The sequence below is a fragment of the Microtus pennsylvanicus genome, chromosome 2 (assembly GCF_037038515.1).
Source record: "Microtus pennsylvanicus isolate mMicPen1 chromosome 2, mMicPen1.hap1, whole genome shotgun sequence".
NCBI classification, from domain to species: Eukaryota; Metazoa; Chordata; class Mammalia; order Rodentia; family Cricetidae; genus Microtus; species Microtus pennsylvanicus.
Genome location: NC_134580.1, coordinates 85,172,047 through 85,193,990, shown reverse-complemented (window position 1 = coordinate 85,193,990; position 21,944 = coordinate 85,172,047). Strand labels below are relative to the sequence as shown.

The 21,944-nt window shown below is 41.9% G+C and overlaps 1 protein-coding gene across 1 annotated transcript in view; it reads right to left on the bottom strand.

Moving 5' to 3' along the window:
• The window catches only part of LOC142844963 (doublecortin domain-containing protein 1-like), a 152,406-nt gene that overhangs the window by 30,245 nt on the left and 100,217 nt on the right, over positions 1-21,944 (bottom strand). Inside the window, exons 5-12 of the mRNA XM_075963735.1 lie at positions 20,935-21,034; positions 17,869-18,004; positions 16,050-16,209; positions 11,344-11,502; positions 9,381-9,581; positions 7,848-7,961; positions 4,147-4,240; positions 1,794-1,961 (exon numbers count right to left, since the gene is read on the bottom strand). Coding sequence (XP_075819850.1) covers positions 1,794-1,961; positions 4,147-4,240; positions 7,848-7,961; positions 9,381-9,581; positions 11,344-11,502; positions 16,050-16,209; positions 17,869-18,004; positions 20,935-21,034 — 1,132 coding nt within the window. The remainder of the gene's footprint in view (positions 1-1,793; positions 1,962-4,146; positions 4,241-7,847; positions 7,962-9,380; positions 9,582-11,343; positions 11,503-16,049; positions 16,210-17,868; positions 18,005-20,934; positions 21,035-21,944) is intronic.

The following is a 21,944-nucleotide window of genomic DNA, read 5'->3' as shown; positions in this document are numbered from 1 at the left end:
AATGCAAGAGCAAAAATAAATGTCCTAACTGACTCAAAGAATGGCAATTTGAGACTAGAAAGAACTATTTGAAAAGTTTGACTGGATTTGAGTATGTAAGCTCACAGGAGTTCATAACAAGGCTACTAATACAAGTAAAAAATGAAGCTGGGGTGGGACCTCATTTGACATCATGCGAAAATAATTGTGGTTGGTAGGCACTGACTTGAAAACTAGCCATGTGGCTGTTAGTGTAGCAAATTATTTCTAAAGGTGGCTACAGTAAAACCATTCCAATGCGGTTCACATGTCCTTTCAACTGGTGATATTACCGTTCCTTGGTCAGCAGGTACGGTGCTTTTCTTCTCTCCTCTGTGTTTGTGAGCAAGCTATGTCCTTGACATTGGCCCAATGACAGCTGATATAAGAGGCAAGCAGGTGCATGAAAGGAGCTTGCACTGTAGCGCCTGGCTCTGTAGCTACAGTTGGAGCCCTGAGGTCACACAGAACTCACTGGACCATGCTTCATGAGAAAGGTTGGAGAGTCAACACCTGTGGGAGACGCCATCTTGGACTCTCCAGTCCTCATACACTAAAAATCCACAAGATGATGAGAGCCACTTTTGCAGCCCTTGTCAAGACCAGCAGAGCTGCCCGGCAGAGCTCAACCCAAATTGCCACCTCACAAGGAATATACATTTTTTTCAGTTGATTAAGTAGATGTGCAAGAAAGAATCATGCATTTCCTCTGCCTTTTCTTTCAAACCATATTTTTGACTACTGAAATATTATAATGAGGTAATATTCTTATTAAATCTTTAGCTAATTGATGTAGAGATAAAATTGACTGATTTGAAGCAAAATGATGACATTAGATGAATAGACATTGAGAAATTTTCAGGTATTGGGCTGAGGAGAAATTCCTTCAAACCATTAAAGCATCATTAAAAATGGAAGTTAGGTATAGGCTTCAGAGACCTGAGTATCTGAAGAACACATGGCAATCTGTGAAGGCTCTATAGAAAATGGTAAGCATAAGTTTAACAACAACTTTACTGTGAATCCTATTTACAGAGATCGTGGAGAAAGAGAACCAAGTCAAATGGTACCCAAGTCAGAGCGTGCTGCCTGCCTATGGACCATGCTGTGAACCTGATCCCACCTGAGGGTCTTTTCTCAGCCTTGACTGACTCAAACTACCAACGATAAAAATGAATTTTTAGGACAACCTAGAAAATTTGGTAAAAAATAGTTTATTATACTGCCCAAATGCCACTGTTCATTTTATTAATCATGACAATGGCATGATGATTTTGTCAAAAATGATCAAAATTATAAAACTGCATGCTTAATTAGAGGTAAAATAGTATCATATCTAGGACTAGCAAAAGTGTCCAAATCTTAATGAATGTGATGCATCAATCAAGGTTCACTGTACTAGTGTCTACTTTAGAATATGTATAAAATTTTCCACAGTAAAACAAGTAGTTTTAGATAGAGGATATAATTTATTCTACTTTTCATAATTTCATTTCATTCTTTCCTATTAAAAATCCCAGAGTCTAAGTGATCTCATCAAAAATCAGCATTCATGCCAGGCACGGTGGTGCACACCTGTAATCCCACCCTTGGAGGCTGAGAGAGGAGGGTTGCCAGTCAGAAGCCAGCTTGGCCTCTGTAGCAAGACCTTGTCTGAAGCAAGCAAATTAGTGTTCAGCCTTATATGAACTTAAGCTTTCCCATGGGGGAAAAACCTCTTGCTTTATTAATTGACCCTAGTTTTCTTCCATCTTTGGGAAGAGAGAACTACTTACAGGTTGATCAATGTTTTCTTTAGTAACAGATGACGTACAAAGGCCAGAGGAATTGGCTGCTGTGATTTTCCGATCCAGGGCAGTGCTGTGAAAGGCTATAAATGTTCTTGTATTTGCCACGTAATGCCACTTTTGATTGGCAGCCCCATTGCTGTATGGCTTGTATTTCTAAAAAATGAAAGAGTGACAAAATATGGACTCAGGAGACAGGCAAGCTTATAAGATGGTGGAGCAGGCGTTCTTTACTGGATAAATTTAGAAATACAATTACTCAGAACTTACTGTAAATGAGAGTTACTGTCAATATTTAGGAATTACACACAAAGCTACATAACATTAAACATACTTGATTCTCAAAACCAAAACCCAAAAAACAAACTAATTAAAATTTTGTAATTCCACTATTTTTGACTCTTAACACTATTTTGTGGTTTTTTTCTGACATTTTAAAGGAACATTAATTATTTCTTCTTAGAAAAATAATACTTAGGAAATTAGGGAAATGCAGGACATTTTTTAAACATTCCCTCTAATAAATAAGTTGGCAGAATAAATGACCATGTGTGCATGTGTCATATCTGTGGTGTGTGTGTGTGTTTGTGTGTCTCTCTGTGTGTGCACATGTGTGTAAATCATGAAAATATTTTTAAAAAAACGTTCCTAGAATGATTATTGCTTAGATCATTTAAAAGATTATGATATTGACCAGAACAGCATTTTTTAGAAACATTATTTGACTTTCTGCTTTTCCAACTGTATTTGAATTTACCTATTGTTTTTATGTTCTTGCCCAACATGCATGCACAATATCTCCCTAAACACCAACTCACTGAATGAAAACACAATTTGTCGACATCTCAATATGCGTTTGATTGATATTAAAGGAAGTGAGTTTTTTAAAACCCAGCTTTAGAAATTCAGCTAAACTATGCAATAGAAACAGGATATGTGTTTTAATTCTATTGCTTGCATTATTCTGGAAAGTAATTTTGTTATTTGATTATAGCATTCTATGAGTTATCTCAAGTGTAATTAAATAGACATAAGCCGGCAGGTTAGCAACAGGAAAGCATATCATGCCTCAAGGAACTTTATAATTTATAATAACTACTGTGCCTGGTAAGATATAAACAGCATTGAAGCTCTTAGCACTAATTTAGTGGGTCAGATAACAGAGGTCCCTCCACGATCTGGAGAACCAAAGGCTAAATTCTCAAGCAACAGGAAAGGATCTAGTGGTATTAACCTGAAGGGACTTGTTTCCACTTATAGATACATGAATGTTTTCTCAAAAACTTATTATTTAGTACATAAAATGGAAGCGCTGATAATGGGAAGATACCTTGGAAGTTAGTCTGAATTACCTTATGATTAAGTTTATTCTTTATAAACTAAGACACATTGGGGGTGACATTCATATCTCCAACTGTTATGAAAATGAGTAGGGAATGGAATGTGCAGCCGTGTGAGGCTTCACCTAGCTGTGGCCCGTGTTGAGGAGGCCCCCATAGGAAACATGAAAGGCCATGTGTGCTGCGTCTTCAGCACAAATGTCTAGTTCCTATTTACCACAAGGACAGAAAACTTAATTAAGCGAACTTCAGAATCTATCCAGATTGCTGTGTCCTGATTTGGGATTCCAAACTGCAAAACAAGTTTCCTCATTAAAAAACACAGAATAAACCAAATGTTATGTGGAGATGATTATGCTGTTTGGTGGAAACCAGGGTACAGCTTCCAGAAGGTGGATGCAGAGCTAGGACGCTCCTAAGCTGTTCCTTGGCCTATCAGGGAGCATCACACGTCCATTTGTGAGTGTTTGGTTCTAAGGAGGGGTGACAGGAAAGAGCTTCAGGGTCTCTGCCCCAAACTCAAATGAAGCCTGCGTTAGAGGTACTGCAAGTAGTTTCTTAGCAGAATTACGACTGTGGGCTCATGACCTCCCAAAAGAAGGACAAGGTCTCTTCCTCCAATATCTACGCCGTAGGGCCTTGCCTGTGTTCCCCATCAATACATTTAGGTGCACCAAAGAGCCATCACTCCCTGAGGTTGTAAGCTTCTGGAAATCTATAGGGACAGTTTCTCCTGCTTGCCAGTGTGTGACTGTAATAACTGTCCCCACTTTTGACTACCAGCAAGCCTATATTCACCATTGACCAGAATGAACCCAACTGAGGTATCTCAACATACTCAATTTGAAGTCTAGACAGGGTATTACAAAAAGTATTTTAACAGTGACATTCCAAACAACATTCTAGGACAGCTATCCCTTTGCTCTGTAACAAGGGGGCATGGCGTCTCGCTGCAGCTTCCTGAAAGGGAATAGCTTCTTGTTGGCCTGTGTGTATCTTACCTGAATGATAACTGGATAGCCCTGGGCTTCATTCTGAGCCTTGGTCATAGACACTGCCAGTACAAGGTCAGGGTTACTCACGAGGTGAAAGGTCCTTAAGAAGACAGAATTAGTCCCACTATGTAACAGACTGTGGTTAATATAATTGGAATTTCTATACATTTCTGCTATGTAGAAACCCAGTTTTCTTTAGGTCTCACCATCTTATCAGAACAAATAAGTTATGATAGTCCAATATAGATATTATCCATATAATAATTTATGTAGAATGTATAAACAATAGTTTGTGTTTATCATGTTTAATAATTCCTCATAGTCTATGTACCCTATTTAAATTATGGTACGCTTTCTGTCTCTAGATTCAACCCGCCCTGATATATCTTTATCGCCCACGCTTGCTATTACTGAGAAGCACTGAAGATGATGAAATGGAGTTTATAGCTTTGCTGCATGTGATGGAATCCTGGGACCATCTCTTAGTACTGTATGGCATTAACAAACTCCATGTTTCAATTTATCCATCTGTGCACTGGAATAGTGTGCACGCTGTGGGAGTTGAGTGAGTTAATGCATATAAAAGTAAATACCATAAGGGAAACCGTTAGTTGTAATTGTGCATTTGCTTGGCTTTTTAAAGTATTTTTCTGGGGCTGGATTGATGGTGCAGCCGTCGAGAGCACATACTTCTCTTCCAGAGGACTCAAGTTCAGTTCCCAGCCGCCACACTGACCCACGACCGCCTGTAACTCCAGTCGTGGGAGCTTGGGTACCTTCTCTGACCTCCATAGGCACCTGCATTTATATGCTCATTCCTACACACAGAGAGACACATAACGGATAAAATAAATCTTAATATGTATTTTTCTATTAAATTCTCATGTTTCCAAAGGAGATTTTCTAAAACCCAAGATATATGTTGAGCATTTTAAAGATTTTATTGGTGTGTATACTTGTATATGTTCATGTGTGTGTGCAAGCCTCTGGAGGCTAAAAGAGGGAGCTAATCACCATGGAGCTAGGGCTGTAAGCCATCCGATGTCTGTGCTAGGACCCAAGCTTTAGTCCTCTGGAAGAGTGGGAGTGTTCTTAACTGCTTAGTTCTCTCTCTAGCCCCTATGTTCAGTTTTTTTTTTTAAGATTTATTCATTTGTTTTCACATGTGTTTTGCAGCATGTTTTTCCATATGCCATTTGCATGCCTGGTGCAGATGGAGGTCAGCAGAGGGTACTGTATCCTCCGAAAGTGGAGTTATCAATGGTTGTAAACCACTGTGTGTGCTGGGGACAGAACCAACATCCTCTGTAAGAGCAACCAGGGCTCTAAACCATGGGACCATTTCTCCGCCCCTCAGTTGAAATATGAAAGAGATCTTAGAGCTAGTACAGATCCTGAGAAATTAATTTCAAATGACTGAGTGGAAATCCTCATGTCATTTTTCTTATATCACTTTGAAAAACTAAAACGAATATTCAAACAAAAGATTATTACTCTGGATTTTGTCTCTATTTTTCTGAACATGGTTACATTAGAGACAAGGCATTTCTGTCACTGAAAATATAAGTAACCTACCTTGAATATAAAATGTAATGGTGAGAATAAAAGGACAGAGAGAAAATGGGGATTATATATATATAATACATATATAATATAGAATATATTTTTTAAAGACTTAAAATACGTTCAGATAGCTTATTCAATTTTCTGAGAATAAAAACATCACACCTTTATTGTAAAGAATCACAAAGTTCTGGAAAATAGAAAACTTAAAGCCCATCATATGGGTGAAAGATGGTCATCTAATCTTACAATCCATTTTCTCCTCCATAGTTAGTTAATGGGGTACCACTGAATTTCCAAAATGGATATTTAATTTTTTGAAATGCCTCTTCAGCATTTGTCAGGGCTTGGTCCTGCAAGACCTCACCTCTGTGGGCTCAGCTGTTTTCATACATGTGTATTTCTTACATGTATATTGGCACTCAATAATATTCAAATGATCAGATGATTGCTGATTTCCTGCAGCAACCCCCTGAGATGTCACTACCTTAGGGTCCACATTACCCAGAATAGATCCGCTTATGACTTAATGCTTGAAATTACATTTATCTTGAGATCACTGGGGCACATTGTTTCCACCTTGCTCTTTTGTATATAGGGGCTTCATGTGGAAGTTTCATAAGCACATGCTTCTTATAGAAAGGAAATACTTCTCTGCTATTGGTAAGTACCAATTAATGGTACTATCAAAACAGGGAAAAACAAAAGCATTATAACAGCCAACTATCCCCTCAACTACCCCTCATTTCCATGGCTTGACACAGGATAGTCTCAAGATGGTCAAGTTGTAGAGTTCCAGAAGACTAAAACAGACTTTAGTATTACCCATGGCTAGAGTTTTCAGAGCTGCTCATAGCCCATCAGCTAACAGTTTTAGGCAAATTTTTCTTCCTGTTTTTAACCGCCTTCTCGGCTCCTTTCTCTCCAGCACCCAGAAGAACAAATGAACTAGCTAACCAGGACTCAGAGCCACAGGTATCTCTCTCACAACGGCCACGGAAGCACTTCCAAGCTTGCCCAAGTCAGAGTCACATGGTCACCCCCCCCCCCCCGCGCCATGTTCACCTGCACTCAGTCATGCCTGCATCCAGATCTAAGAAAATTCTGGATTTTAAAATGGGATTTCTGTGCATGTAAATGTGTATGTGTCTATGTCTATATTTGTTTCATATGTTTTTACTTTGGTCCATCTTCTCTTGGTAGTTTGTTTGTTTTATTCTATTCTAGTTTGTTTTCTAAAGGGAGAGAGACAGAAAGGTGTGGAGGTGGGTAGCTTGGGTGTTGGGCAAGATCTAGAAGGAGTTGGGGGAGGGAAAACCATATTAAGAATATATCATATAAAAAATCTATTTTTATTTTTTAAAAAAACAATCACAGGAACTTTACTATAATCCAGAAAAACAAGGCAGAAAGAACCACTAAATATAGTGCATATATCTTTGTACTCTAGGTGTCTAGCTCCAGAGGAACAAGAATCTTGATCTTTTTAGTTCTTTGCTGAAGTTCCACCCCTAAAACAATGCTTTCAATGACCCATAGCCTTCATCTGTGGTGGTCAGGATGCAGGATGGTAGTTCAGTTTTCCTAACTTTGCTTAGAGTTGCTATGTATTCTAATATGTGGTCAGTTTAAAAGGAGGTTCATGGGTTGCTGAGAAGAAACTGGTTTCTTTAGTGTTTGGTGGGATGCTCGGTAGATGTCTGTTGGCCCATTTGATTTATGATAATCTTGAACTCCAGGATTTCTTTATTCAGTTTTTGTCTGGGTGGCCTGTCTGCTGGTGAGAGTGAGGAACTGAAGTCACTCCCCATCACTGTGTCAGGGTCGGTGGCAATTTTGGATGGAATAGCATTTCTTTTATAAAACTGGGTGCCTCACATTTGAGTTTGTAAATGTTAAGGGCTGTAACATCGTGGTAGATTTTCCCTCTAATAAACACATAGTGTCAACTGAATGAGTGAATTGTGGTTCATATAACTAGTCGTTTGCGGGAATAAAAGCCTATTCTCCTAGCTCCTCATCACAGGCAGCATAGCCTTGGTGGATGGGGTGAAGAAACAGGCCAACAGCTCTGTCCATCAGATCACTCTCCAGCTCCCTTAACACACAACCAATGACCATTCCCTGCTGTCTGTTGTACTCACCCTGGAAATGGTGGGGCAGAGCTAACTCCTTTCCTGCCATGCCAGGATTCCTGATGCTGCCTCCCAAAGGTTATTCTGTCTCCCTCAAGGCACAGAACCCAAACCACGGGCAGTCTGCTCCAAGAATACAATGAAAGTCGCAGCTCCTTCCCATTAAGAAATATTTTGCATAATATAAAAATATATCCTGTACATTATAAAAACGGCTGAGGAGTTCACTAGAGCTCCACGATATGTCATAGTATAATTTTAGGTAGAATAGTCCAAAAAAACAGGAAGTTATGTTTTCTGGTTAAATTAATGTTCAAACATACACAAAACAAAGAGAAATGTGTAATAAAACATGAACCGAAACACTGTCAACATTTTATCTTGTTCCATCTATATCTCAGTTTTTGATACTTTTATATTTACTAGAATTTATGACTTATTTATCATTGGTTCTGTGTTTACACAATAAATACACGTCTGCTATATGCATGCACATGTGCGTTCAAGTGTCTACAGAGGTCAGAAGAGGATGTTGGCTCTCCCAGAGTTTGAAATAAAGATAGTTTGGGGCCCACTCTTCTGTGGGTGCTGGGAACTGAGCTCTGGTCCTCGGCAAGAACAGCAAGTATTCTTAACTGCTGAGCCATTTCTCTAAACCCTTGCTAGAATGCCTAAAATAAAGCTCATTTAACAGCTCATATTTTTATCTCTAAATAGAATATAAACTTAATTGGCCAAGGCCCTCTTTTTATCTCAACACAGCCATTGGCCAATTATGATATGCAACAAGATTAATAATATTTTCTTACTATAATCAAGTAGCCAAATTGTCTGATTTTTTCTGATCTTCTCAAGAAAATGTTTGATCATTTTGAATATAGAGCCATGGTCAGATACTGAATTAGGCTAATACATTTGATAAAGCAGGAATCAATGCTCTCTGTATGACTAGAAATCACTTATTCCTTTTATGAATGAAAACTGGGAGGATACCCATATGAAGAGAGACAGGGAGAGGGATTGAATAAACAAAGGTCCCAAAATACTTAAAAATTAGGAATACTTTAGAATTCATATCTGATTTCTTCCTGTCACAAAGAGAAATGAGATGAGTATCTAGTCTTGAGGCAATGGCTAGGTGAAACTCAGAAATAAATGATGTCTTATCTAATCTAGCAGTTGTTAAGTTGTGTGAAGCTTACCTAAATTTTTTGTTTATGTCTCTGTCTCTTCTTTGACAAGAATAAAGAATTTTCACCAAGTAAAATAGAAAACCCAGTTCCTCAACTATATTCCTGCTTGCTATGTGGAGAGCGTGGCAGAAATCTTAGGGTCTCATTCACAGTTAGATGGATATTATGTGCATTGAGTATTTGCAAAGGCACCACGTGCACTCGGTCTGGGAGTTACAGATGGCAGTATACCACCATGTAGGGGCTGGGAATTGAACCCAGGACTTCTGGAAAAATAGCCAGTGCTCATAACCACTGAGCCATTGTTCATCCAGTTTGGTGTATAAACCTCAAAATTCAGCGGGTTTACCTGCTTTCTTCCTTATGTGTCCAGCGTTGGTTCCCATCGTCAGATTTCTTCTCCACCAAAACGACTCTTGTGCCAGATCGGGGTTTGCAGCCCTGTACACCCAGGACCAGCTGAGGAGCAGCAAAGCTAATGATTTGCCTATTTCTGTATTCAAATTCCTGATGTTGCAGCTTCTGCAATTTACTGTGCTTTGGGAAATGGCTAAGGTTAAAAAAAAAAGCTTGTTAGTGACCCGAAAATGGCCCCGGAAGTGTATGCACTGGAGATGCTACGTTCTGCTGGTCAGAGCTGCCTGTGGGCTGTGTGTTAACTTGCAGTGATGAATAGAACCAAAGAACAGTAAGTAGTGAGGCCATCCATCAGCAATGTGCTTCTAAGCTGGGGTGGAAGGTAGAACCCTGTGGCTGGAGAGATGGGTCAGCAGTGATGTGTGCCGGCTGCTCCTTTAATGGGTCTGAGCTCGGTCTGCAGCACCTACATCCAACACTTAGCTCACAGACACCTCTAACCCCAGTTCTGATGGAGGAGTTACTTTCGTTTAATAAAGAAACTGCCTTGGCTCATTTGATAGGCCAGCTCTTAGGTGGGTGTAGTAAACAGACAGAATGCTGGGAGAAAGAAGCCGAGCCAGTCAGTCGCCATGATTCTCCCACCGGACACAGCTGCAGGTTAAGATCTTCCCTGGTAAGCCACCTCGTGTGCTACACACATTATTAGAAATGGGTTAGATCAATATGTAAGAGCTAGCCAATAAGAGGTTATAACTAATGGGCCAGGCAGTGTTTAAAAGAATACAGTTTTCGTGTAATTATTTCAGGGCATAAGCTGCTGGCGGCCAGGAGCCGGGCAGCAGGAACGCAGCCCACAGCTTCTCACAACACAGCTCCAGGGATCCAACATCCTCTTTTGACCTCCACCAGCTTATACTCAGATATGGCACACACACACACACACACACACACACAGAGAGAAAGAGAGAGAGATATGTTAATTTAAAAAATTTAAAGTAGAATCCTGAATTCATTTTTTAAAAGAAATAAATGTTTATTTAAGAGATCATTTGAAAAACTTGCCAGCTAAAAGAAAGCAAGTTCAGATGGAAAGCAGGATAGCTAAGGAAGAAAAGGTGAAATTCAAGCAAAATGAGGAGGCAGGGAAGAGGCGTGCCGAATGAAAACAGGGAGTAATTGTGTTCTGTGCAAACTGAAATATTTTTTCTTCTTGCTGCTGGGTTCTGGGCTCCAAAATTTCAGCGAAGAACTATCATTACAGAATAAGGAAATGCCAGGAAGTTGATTTAAAGAAATCTCTTACTTAAGGACCACAAAACATTAAGCATATGTGTGACATATCATCAACATCGAAATACACTGACATATTAATCCAAAAGCTCTATTAAGCCTCCACTGTGTGTGTGCTCTGATGGTCATGGCTAAATCTGTGGCAACTCTTTAACTCACATGTGCTAATAGCCACTATAACATCAAGCAAATATCTAAAGATTGTGGAAAAATACAATGTATGTTATATTCCTAACATTTCATTGGATGACAACTAGAACAAAAATGTTTAAAAGGAAAAATTCTATTTTCCTAGCTTCTTAAGATATTAAGAACATCCTAGTTAAGGCTTTAGTAAGTTATCCACACGCTCATCCAATGAATACAAGCGTTCCGATTCTATTCTAAGTTCTCAGGAGTCAAAGGTGGCTGGAACTACCGTTTAGTAGAAAGAGTCCATCAGACACCCAAACATCATGTCAGCCTGCACAGGAGGAGCTGAGGGGTAAAGAACATGTCCATCCTACATGTCACAGATGCTGTGATTAGCATCACAAGAGAAGAATGTGCACGCGGGCACACACAGCAGCCAAAGGAAAGATGTTAGGGAATGTGCATGTAGCCGCAGGAGGAGAGCTAAGACCAGACAGAACCTTCCAACAAGAATCCCATGCAAACTTTACCTGTGCTTCTTTTGGGGCTGCACATTTTCCAGGAGCTCTTTGTCCGTTTTCTTTGGAAGGCTGTCGCCATCAGCAAGGTTGAACGAAGGGTCCTGCCAGGCATACTTGGGCATCCTGCGACAGGCTTCCATGCGGAGATGGGCTCTCGCATGTGAATCTCTGTCAAGATGCAGGGGCAAAGTCAAGTCTAAGAGTGCTGATGCATGTTCACAGAGTCTCCAGCTGTAGCCTGACCACTGCCTGCAGGATACTGGCACTTCTCTAGATCATGTTTTCATAGGCTGCCTAGACTGGGAAATCCACTAATGCACCTCTATTGGTAGATGCCTACAAATAAAATCCCTCAATGCCATAGTCCACAGCATTTATCTTTGTTATTTTAGTTTAGAATGTGGGCCCATGTATTATATTTCAAAGTTCTATTAAAGCTATTAAACAGTAGTTTGAGCAACTCATAGTGGACACGAAATGACACTCCTCACACTGGTGCTTAAGTGGCTCCTGATTTTGTACAAAGCAGTATAGCTCGATAACCAGATTGCAGATATTTATTCTGAAGATGATATTATAGAATCTTCCTCTCAATAGAGGAACCAAAAGTGACTCAAATCACAGCTGCATGCATGTTTTCTAATTGAGAAAAACACATGAAAACTTTAGAATAGAATAGTGATTTTGAAAACTCAAGACAAAGGGGGCAGGAGTAGCAGCCACTGTTCCGATCCGTGGATTCTGAACTCCAGGTTGTTCTTAGAACACATCTGCTTTGAGTAAGATCAGTCCACAGCATTACGAAGACGGTTATGCTGAGGGAGGTATAAACACAGGCAAAGCAGCATGAATATTTCAGTCCTAATATGCAGCTGGGTAAATAAAGTTCTTTCTCTGCGATCAACAAGGTAGTGGTGATAATTTGGTGTAAGCACCAGCATTATCAAATGACTGAAGTCTTCCAGGGCATCTCTGGTGTTAATACATCTGGCTTCGCACGTTTCAATGCCAGGGCCAGTGCTGCATATGGGTAAGAGGTTGGAGCGCAACCAAGGCCTCTTTCCGAGCCCAGGCAGCTTCCCTGGTCAGCATATCCCCAGTTGTTGAAAAGACGCCAGCGCCATCTTGTGTTTGAAACAGATAACACAGCTCCTCCAACCTCACCACACAGTGTCCTATAGTCTACTTGGAATTCGCCAGCCTTTGCTAGTCCTGGCAAGACAAACGCAGTCAAGTCAATTCTAGGAAAGCATTTTTAAAATCTATCTTGTTTAAATAATTAATCAACCAAATCTCTTATTCATAAGATGCATATTCCACTAGTTATGTATTCCTTTCACCAATATTTATCTAACTTCTGGTATATGCCAGGTATAGAACTCTTTGTGCTGGGTACAGTAATGAACAAGACAGGTAAGGTCTTCATTCACTATGCTCCCATTGTGTTGGGAAAACGAACGATAACAGACAAGGAAATGAGTAGCCACAGCTAGCTTCCCTGTAGAAGAAAACAGGACACTGCAGCGAGGAGTTGCTTTGCTGCCATCTGCAGTGCTTTAGAAGTGAAGCCAGACTCCTCTCTGAGGCCAGCTCAAAACTGAGGGCCCAGAGAATCTTGCTATTGAGGAAGAACATTCTAGTCAAAAGCAAATAAGTAAATACAATTGAAAACATCAAGAATGCATTGATTCATTTGAGGAACAGGAAGATGCTGACATGTCAGAGTGAGTAGTCAGGGAGGTGGTTCCACACAGAGCTCAGGAATTTGGAAGGGACAGTCTCTGCAATATTGTGAGGAGTGAGAAGGCCGTCCCCACGTTCTGTGCTCTGTACTTGCTTCCCATCAGCAGGGATGTAGACCCAGTGCCCAGGCTCTTTCCCACACTGCTCCTTACAGGCTTTGGCACACATCTCTCCACAGAACCCAGCAATTAAAAAAGCCTGCCTTTCAGCCCTGAAAACATACATACAAGTAACATATGGACTGAGCAGGTTATATTTAGGAACCTATATGTATGTACATATATGCATGTGAGAATAAAAAGAGAGGTCATGAGTTTGAAAGAGAGTAAGGAAGGGTAAATGGGAGGGTGTGGATGGAGGGAAGGGGAGGAAGCAATGTTGGAATCAAATAATAATCTCAAAAAGAGAAGAGAAGGTCCCTTTTAGATTCATGTTCCCAAAACTTGCTTGAATCACCTTTCTTAATCATCTTTCTTAAATCACCTCAGTTCTTACAAGCTAAATCCTCCAAAGATGCAGACTGACGGATTCCAGAGAAATCACACAAGGACGTCCTAACGTGGAGTTTTGTCATCAAAGATGTCTTACCGGTCAGGGAGGAAGGAACATGAGAGAGGGCAATGAAGGATATGCGACATGGAAGCCCAGCGGGGGCATTTGGGAAGAAGGTGACTATGGCAGAGCAGAAGGGAAGGTGGAGGAGGGCAGTGGGGGTAACTCATAGTGGGATGGACTATGAAAACCCATGACTTTTCATGCCAACTCAAAAAGAGATAACTAAAAACACAATTAAACAGATACAGAAGACATTGTCTTTGGACACAGCTCAAAGAACTAGTGAAAGTTATGTTCAAAGAGGGACATCCAAGTACATTGATAAGTGAGGACTGAAGGTCTGCCAGCCTGAAGTAGAGTTCATCACAGGGAAGCATGAGTTCAAGGGACAGAGATTTCTGAGAGCTGGTCATCTGTCTTAGTCAGGGTTCTCTTGCTGCGAAGCCACACCATGACCAAAAAGCATGTTGGGGAAGAAAGGGTTTATTTTGCTTATACTTCAGCATTCTTGTTCGCCACTGAAGGAAGTCAGGACAGGAACTCAAACAGGGCAGGAACTTGGAGGCAGGAACTGATGCAGAGGCCATGGAGGATGCTGCTTACTGGCTTGCTCCACATGGCTTGTGCAGCCTGCTTTCTTATAGAACCCAGAACCAGTAGCCCAGGGTTGGCACCACCCAGCATGGGCTGGGCCCTCCCCCAATGATTCCTAAATGAGAAAACACCATACAGCTGGATCTCATTGAGGCATTTCCTCAGCTGAAGCTCCTTCCTCTTTAATGACGCTGGCTTGTGTCAAGTTGACACAAAACCAGTCAGTATATCATCAAAGCAGAATGAGCTTCCTTGTGAGCCAGTGGCACCTGGACTCAGGGAATCTTTGAGAGTCTGGGTCACAAAACCTGCCTGGGGTGTTTGGTTAAGAACCAGCAACCCTGTGTGCTGGGAGCTATGAGTTCCCACACCTTAAGGACTCCAGGCCTTGTCGTGACTGATCCACAAAGCAGATCTTTGCTCTAGAAGGTTACTCCTTTTTCCTCACTCTGTTTTGTCTGAGTGCAGCCTGGTAATTTAGAGGCCGGAGGAAACACTCTTCAGAAGAATGGAAAGCTTGTTAGGAGAGTTTGTGTCCAATTCCCTAGCTTTTATAGGAGATACCACATGGGAGAAGAAACTCTCCGAATGCAAAAAAACTGCTTGCCAGTGCCTGTATTGTTTGGAGACCTGGACTAGGTGAATGAATCACTTGTCAGATTAAGAAAAGTGCTTCCTAAAACCAGCTTCCTACAAGTTGGTAGCAAGGTGGGCCAGCAGTGGCTCAGCAGGTACAGGGACCTGTCACCGGGACTGGCAGCTTGAGTTTGATACACATAGGCCACAGTGGGAGAAGAGAAGTAAGTCCTTATCTTCTGACTTCTGCACCTGCAGTGTGGTGCATGCATTGCATGCGCACGCGCGCGCGCACACACACACACACACACACACACACACACACACACACACACACGTTCAAAATTAATAAAGGCAAAATAATAAATTTGTAACAAGGATAAGTGAGTTTGGCAATCGCTGGGCTCAAGTCTGGAGTAAACTCATCATACCCTTATTCTGCCTATGCAGAGCATGGGGGTGGGGTCCTTTGCCACACCGAGGCCCCAGGTTGGGCGAAGAAGCCCGACATTAACATCTCCATGTACAGCACTGTCTAAATTTAGTGAAGTCACCACAGATAGGTGTGTGACAAGAAAGAGAACCTGAGGCAGAAAGAAAGAAGTATCTGCAGTGAGCATTGGGTATCTTTAGGCCATAGTTTGTCACCTATTAGAAGCCGGTATGCTAGACAGCAAGAAGAGATGTGTCAAATGGAAGTGACCATGAGGTAAAAGCGGGGCCATTGTCAGGCAGGGCTGAGGGCCATAAGAGGGCAGGTTATCACTCAGCTTGTCAGCCTAGGCTCGCACGGAAGCACTGAAGGTAAGATAACTGTCCACAGATGGACCTTAGAGAGCCTAAAAGGATGGTGTTATGACGATCTTCCAGAAAGCAATTTCAGTGGCTCAAAATGATTCAGTGTTTACTGGGACAAAACATGGTGAGAAAGAAAGAGAGGAAGGAAGGAAGGAATGAAGGAAGGAAGGAAGGAAGGAAGGAAGGAAGGAAGGAAGGAAAGAAGGAAGGAAGAGGAAAGGAAAGTACCATGCTAAGATAATGTAGCTGCATCGCCAAAAGGAGTGGAAGGTGATGGTTAAAGCCCTGGTTCTATTGGTCTGTCAGAAACTAAGTGAATACGGTATGACAAGTGATGGAGCTTCAGAAAGTCTCTGAGTTCCCTGCATGGGCTCCACACTGCCTCAGGTGGAAGAGCTGCAGTCACACAGCACTGGCCCCTTCTCCAGCCACAGTGATGACTTACTTACAGAGCGTCTCTGGGAGCATTTCCTGGTATTAAAGCATCATTTTGCATCTGAGTTCCCTCTGGTCCTTTCTCTTGCTTCTCTTCTTCAACAACTACTACAGGTTTATGCACAACGAGCTTGCCCCCAGACACAAGGTCACTTTGGACTTCTAAAACGAGAGCTGAGAAGAAATGAACCAATTGCAAAGACATATTAGTCACGACTGAAGAGCACCAGGAATTCAAAATCACATACTCAATGAACGGCAAAACCTTCAGCCTTTGGGCGTTCTTTAAACGAAGAAGTTGGACTTTAACTGGATGCTTGCTAATTCTTTCCTCTTGAGATTTACTTAGACAAAAGTACTAATAGTAGGTATTTCCGAGGTTAATTTAATGATTCTCTATTCCAATTATTCAAACAAGCTATAGCATTTTCCATATACGTCTTTAGATGGTTCTCTGAGATTCAGACTCAAGCATGAAATCCAGTACTGCGAAAGGTGTATAAAACTGTGGGGGATAATGGTTTTTCCTTACCTTGGTAAGGGAAAGGGGAAGTCCACAAGGGAGAGAGAGAGATATTACAAGAGAAACTCAAAAGTCAAAAGACAAGAGTAGGGTAGGGGTGGCAGAAATCAACCACATTCTGTTACGCTGTTCCTCGGCCGCCGCCCATCCTGTTTGCTGAGCCAGGGCTCCCTACGGGGAACTGAGCCTGGCTGATTAGGCCGACTAGTGAGTGAGTCTGTCTCTGTCCCCAGTGCTGGGATGGCAGGTTCTTGTAACCACACTTGACTTTTCACAAGCGTGCTGGCAATCAGGCCCAGTGACGAGCGATTTACTGACTGAGTTGACTTCCCAGATGCTAACAACAGCTTTTGACATTCAAACAGCATACTGTCCCGAGATGACAACTATATAAGCCAAGAAATACAGCAACTGGTGTGTGTGTTTCCCACAAGCCTTTCTCTCCTACTTAGTGTATAAAGAGTTTACCTTTCAGTATTGGCCTGCAGGGACAGAGGTAGAAGGTGGAGAATACCAGAAACCAGTGCAAGGAGTTGTATTTTCCCTTACTGGTGTCACTGTGGAAACACTAGGGAAGCATCAGGACTCTGTGACATGACCCCTCCCAGCACCGCAAGGCTACATGCATATGGACTTGACTTTCTGGACATGCAGCTGACCTATCAATTGCCAAGAAGCTTTCTGGAAAGTTCCTAAAGTGGTAGACAAACAAGGATAAGGTAGCTCTCTAGCCAGAAGTAAGCCAGCTACCACTGCTTGGTTCCAGAGAGTAAGACAGCAGGAAGGAGGCTGAGCCAGGTAGGAAGCCATGGCCCACTCCCAGTCCTGTCCAGACCAAACGAACAAGCACAAGTGATTGTAGACATAGACTTCAGCCTGGGAGCCCAGGAACAAGATGATGTATGTCCCAAGTTCTTTCCTCTCAGCCAAGGGAGGGCTCTGCAGACTAGAAAGTTCTAAAGCCCTGCCTAAGAGATTGATGACATAAACAGATGGTACAACATTAAAACATGATTGGACATCTAATCCTCTTTCCTTGATGGGAATGCATGGGGCTCACAAATTACATATCTGTAAAACATAAGAGGAATCGTGTTGAGTTGTCTTTTTTTTTAACCGTTGGCTCTTCCGAAGTATAGTAGGTAATAAAATATGCAACCATGTTAAATACACTTTAATGAATGAGGCTAAAGAACCAAACAGCAAGATGCAGAGCTCAAACATGGACTGTTTGAATAAACATGATTTAAATATAAAGCCATGTCATTGGATGTGTTGGGGTATCGAAGTAAGGTACCGTCAAAGCTTACCTTCCTCCTTGCACAAGCTGCAAAAGGTTTTAATCTTGGAAACGTCAAACTCAAGGCTCCTGAGGAGGACTTGCTTCCTTTGTTGAGCGATGGAGAGGTCAGGATTAATCCAGGCTTCTCCACATGAAACATAAACCTATCAAAGAGATGCGTCTGGGAAATGGTGTGGAAGGGATCGAAACAGCTCCGAGTAGAAGCAGTCCCAGCAGTCAGGACCATACGGAGGGCGAACAGCCAAACTGCAGTGTCATGGAGTACCACCCAGTAATGAAAAGGAACAAGCCGCCGACAAAGGCACTGGTTCTGCAGAGTGCCCGGCAGGCGGCACAGCCTTAACTGCATGCATGTTGTTAGACTCTACCATGGCTGGCCAGTGATGCCAGCCTCTCATGTAGTACAACATGGACCACGGAAAAAACAAAGCAAAACAAACAAACAAAACCATTCCACATCTTTTTTGCAACTCCTATAAGTCTATAGTCATTTACAAATAACAAAATTCAAATAATTTTTTTAATGGAAAGGAAGGTAAGGGGGAAGGATTGAAATGAAGAGATAATCAGAAGCTGGCCAAATGTGACCATGGCCCAGATGGGAGCTGCTGGTACATTTTGTAAATACAGATTTCCTGGGAACGAGACTTGCTGATTTGTTTACATGTAGCCAATGGCTGGTGTTTCTGTAGAGACCACATAGTTACCAAAGCCTAAGATCTCCACTACCTGCTCTTTCATGAAAAAAAGATTAAGATCCCTTGCAGAAATGGACTTGTAGTATTATATAAACACCAAAATACTAATGTGGGGATATGGCGAGCAGTTTAAGACATGTACCACTCTTGCAAAGACTGGAGTAGGTTCCTAGCATCCATGTTGGGTGGCTCACTACCACCTGTAAATTAGCTTCAGGAGATACAACACCCACTTATGGCCTCTGGAGGCACTGCATGTATGTGTATAAACATACACAAGTGTACACACAATTAAAAACCAAGATCTTTTAAAACACACATACATACATACTACTGGATATGTTTTTGCTGTCTGTGTGTATATGGTTGTAAGGCTGGCCACTCTGAATCTGACAACCAATAAGAGCTCATCCCTAGGAGAAGCTAATTCTCCTGCTCTCAGTAGTCCTGAGTTACCTGTGGTTCTTTGCCTAGGGATGGGACTCTATGAAATTGTTCCCTTCCATGTTAACATGTCTGCTGATATTGCCATTGCTCTGGTCTTGTTTATGCATATACATACATACATAATACATACATACATATGTACATACATATATATTTGTATAAAATAAAAATAATCAAAGAAAGAAGGCCACCAACTTGAGAGTGGTTGGGAGAAAGTAATAGAATTCTATTTTAATTAAAAACTGTAAAGAGTTCTTCAATTAAAATGATGTAGAATTAACATTTCTCCTTTAAGGTAGCTTTAGCTTATTGAACAATGTTAAAATGTGCACTAGATATTGATGTGTAATTTCTGGATAATAATAGTGAGGTAGCACTGTCCCTCCTTCCATGAATCGGTTTCTTAAATGCCCTTAAATACATTCTCTTCTCTCCTTCCTCCCAACCTTCCAACCCTCCTCATTGACAGAGTCCCTCTATATAGCCCAGGCTAGCCTTGAGCTTCAAGATCATCCAGTCCCAGTCCCCTGACTGCTGGGAGGGTGGGACTATGTCACCACACCTGGCACATATTCCCTTAAAGACAGGAAGAACAAGAACATGCTGAGACCCAGGCGGAGGAGAACCCCAGTGCCCCCTCTTGCCATCATCATACACTCATCACTTAGCTCTTTGCATGAGGATGCAGGAAGGATCCTCTTAGGTTGTCCCCTTCTTGAACATCAGACTTCCCATTCTCTGACAGACACTACGTCTAGCAATTGGCCCCATTACAATTTTCCCCCTCACAGCGCAGTGAGTTAAACCCTGGTGATGAGAGATGCACTTCCGACACCATCATCCCACCCTCCTCACGCCCATCTTCCCTTTGCCCTGGTGCCTCCTCTATACTCATCTTCGGGCTACATCTATCTTTTGTTATTGACTGCCCAAAATTCCATCTGCGAGAAAGAAAACAGAAACAACCGAATAACCCCAGCATCATGTACAAACAGAAACATAAGAAACAAACAAAACTCTTAGAAGTGATAAAGTTCGCATTCCACATAAAACCTGCCGAAACAAAGCAAGGCCTCTTCACCTGCTGCCTCTCACACTGTTCACTGAATGTGGCTTTCAAACGCTCAAGAGGTTCTCAGCTTCAGAGCACTAACCAAGTTGTTTTATTTTGTATTGGTCGCATATGTGTGCATGGGTGTTGTTTTCCTTGAGATGGTGTTTTCCTACACAAATCGGATGGGTCCAGAACTTACTATGAAGCCAATAGTGACCTTGAACTCACAACAATCCTCCTGTTTCAGCCTCTAGGAGTAGTGGGGTTACCGGCATGAGCCACCATGCTCAGCTTGGAGATTTTATTCAAAGAGCTTCAGGCATCAGCCAGGGCAAGGAATGTTTCCACCTACACAGATATCTCTAATTCCAGAGAGGAGGGGGTGGGCAAGACTAGGCCGTGCAAGGCCTTCCATTTCTCAGCTTTCTCTAGACTCCAATTAGAGGGGATGAAAATGTGTACTTTTTTTTAATCTGAGAAAGCAAAGAAATTAGTCATTAATAAGGAAATCATTAAATAACTATAGATAGACTTCAAAAAGAGTTAAGGGTCTCTCTCCTTCAGCAACAGATGTAGAAATCAGAAGTGGTGAATAACTGGCCTGCCGTAGGCTCTGTAGTGGAGGAAAAGGTATCCTTTTTAAAAAGGTGTGATAAACACATATTTATTTATCATCTTGAGTCACACAAGCCTGACCCGCTGCCTAGGAAGACAGCAATGCTATCGGTTAGCATTGGTTTTTGATGATTGACACCTTGGGGGGACTTCTGAGAAAGAGTAAGCTTGGTGAGCATGGCAGCCTTGCACGGAAGGGTGCTCTTTCTCAGCGTGTGCTCAGCTACTCACAGTTCCAACCCCACCCTCCCCTGGTTACCAGTTCATCTCTCTGCAGGTCATTCAGGGAAAAAATTTCCTTCCCTTTTTCATCGAAAAGTCTCCGGGCAGCAAAAGGTAAATCTAAAATTTCAGTGCACCTGCAACAAGAGACGTAGAAATTAATTTTGCATACAAGCGGCTTGCGGGAGTAACGTAAGAAAACAGAAGAAACCAAAGCCTGGCCATTAATGGCTACTCAAGAGCCAGCGTGTCCTTTTGACTCTCAGTTCCTGACTCTGGTTTGTGGACTTAAATTCAGACTTTCTCAGTCTGTGTCTTACATATATCTGGCCATTTTTTTGGCTTTAACTCATGTTCGTCCTTCTATCTCAAATATGCTTCTTGGCATTTTCAGTTGAAGCTCCATGTGCTCTCCAAAGTCACCAAAGCCACACCTGCATCAAGCAGTTCCTCATCTTCCTCCCCCAGAAGTGATTGCAGCCAGGATGTTTGCCTGGTTAAATGTTATCATTGACCACCCCCCAAGCTTCACACAGTATTTTGTGGGCACTGAAATGAATGCCATACACTCCTGACTCCTGGAGGAGTCGCCTACCCAGCCAAGAGTGAAGACAGGCCATCCACTGACTCTCAGCATGGTGCAGCGGGTACTGTTGTCGGCGATGGTCAGTGTCTTTCAAGAGCAAAGGAAAACAGTGGATCCCTTCCTGCAGGGGCTTTATCTAAGGAAGTGACATTGGCTTGAACTTGAACACATGAATCGTTCTTTAAGAGCAGGGTGTGGGTGTTACAGAGGGAGAAAGAAGAAAGGGGGGCAGACAAGACTGTGGCTGTGGAGGGGAAAGGTGAGTACAGAAGGAAAGAGGAAGAAGGATCAACACTAATGATGTATAAGAAGCCCATAAGGGGAGCATATTGTTTTATAGGCTTACTTGAAAACACAAACATACATACATTTACCCATATATGCATGTATATAGTTCAGATGTAGTTATACAAAGTGGGGTGATAGTTTCCCCAAGAGTCACAGACTATCTAACAAAAATC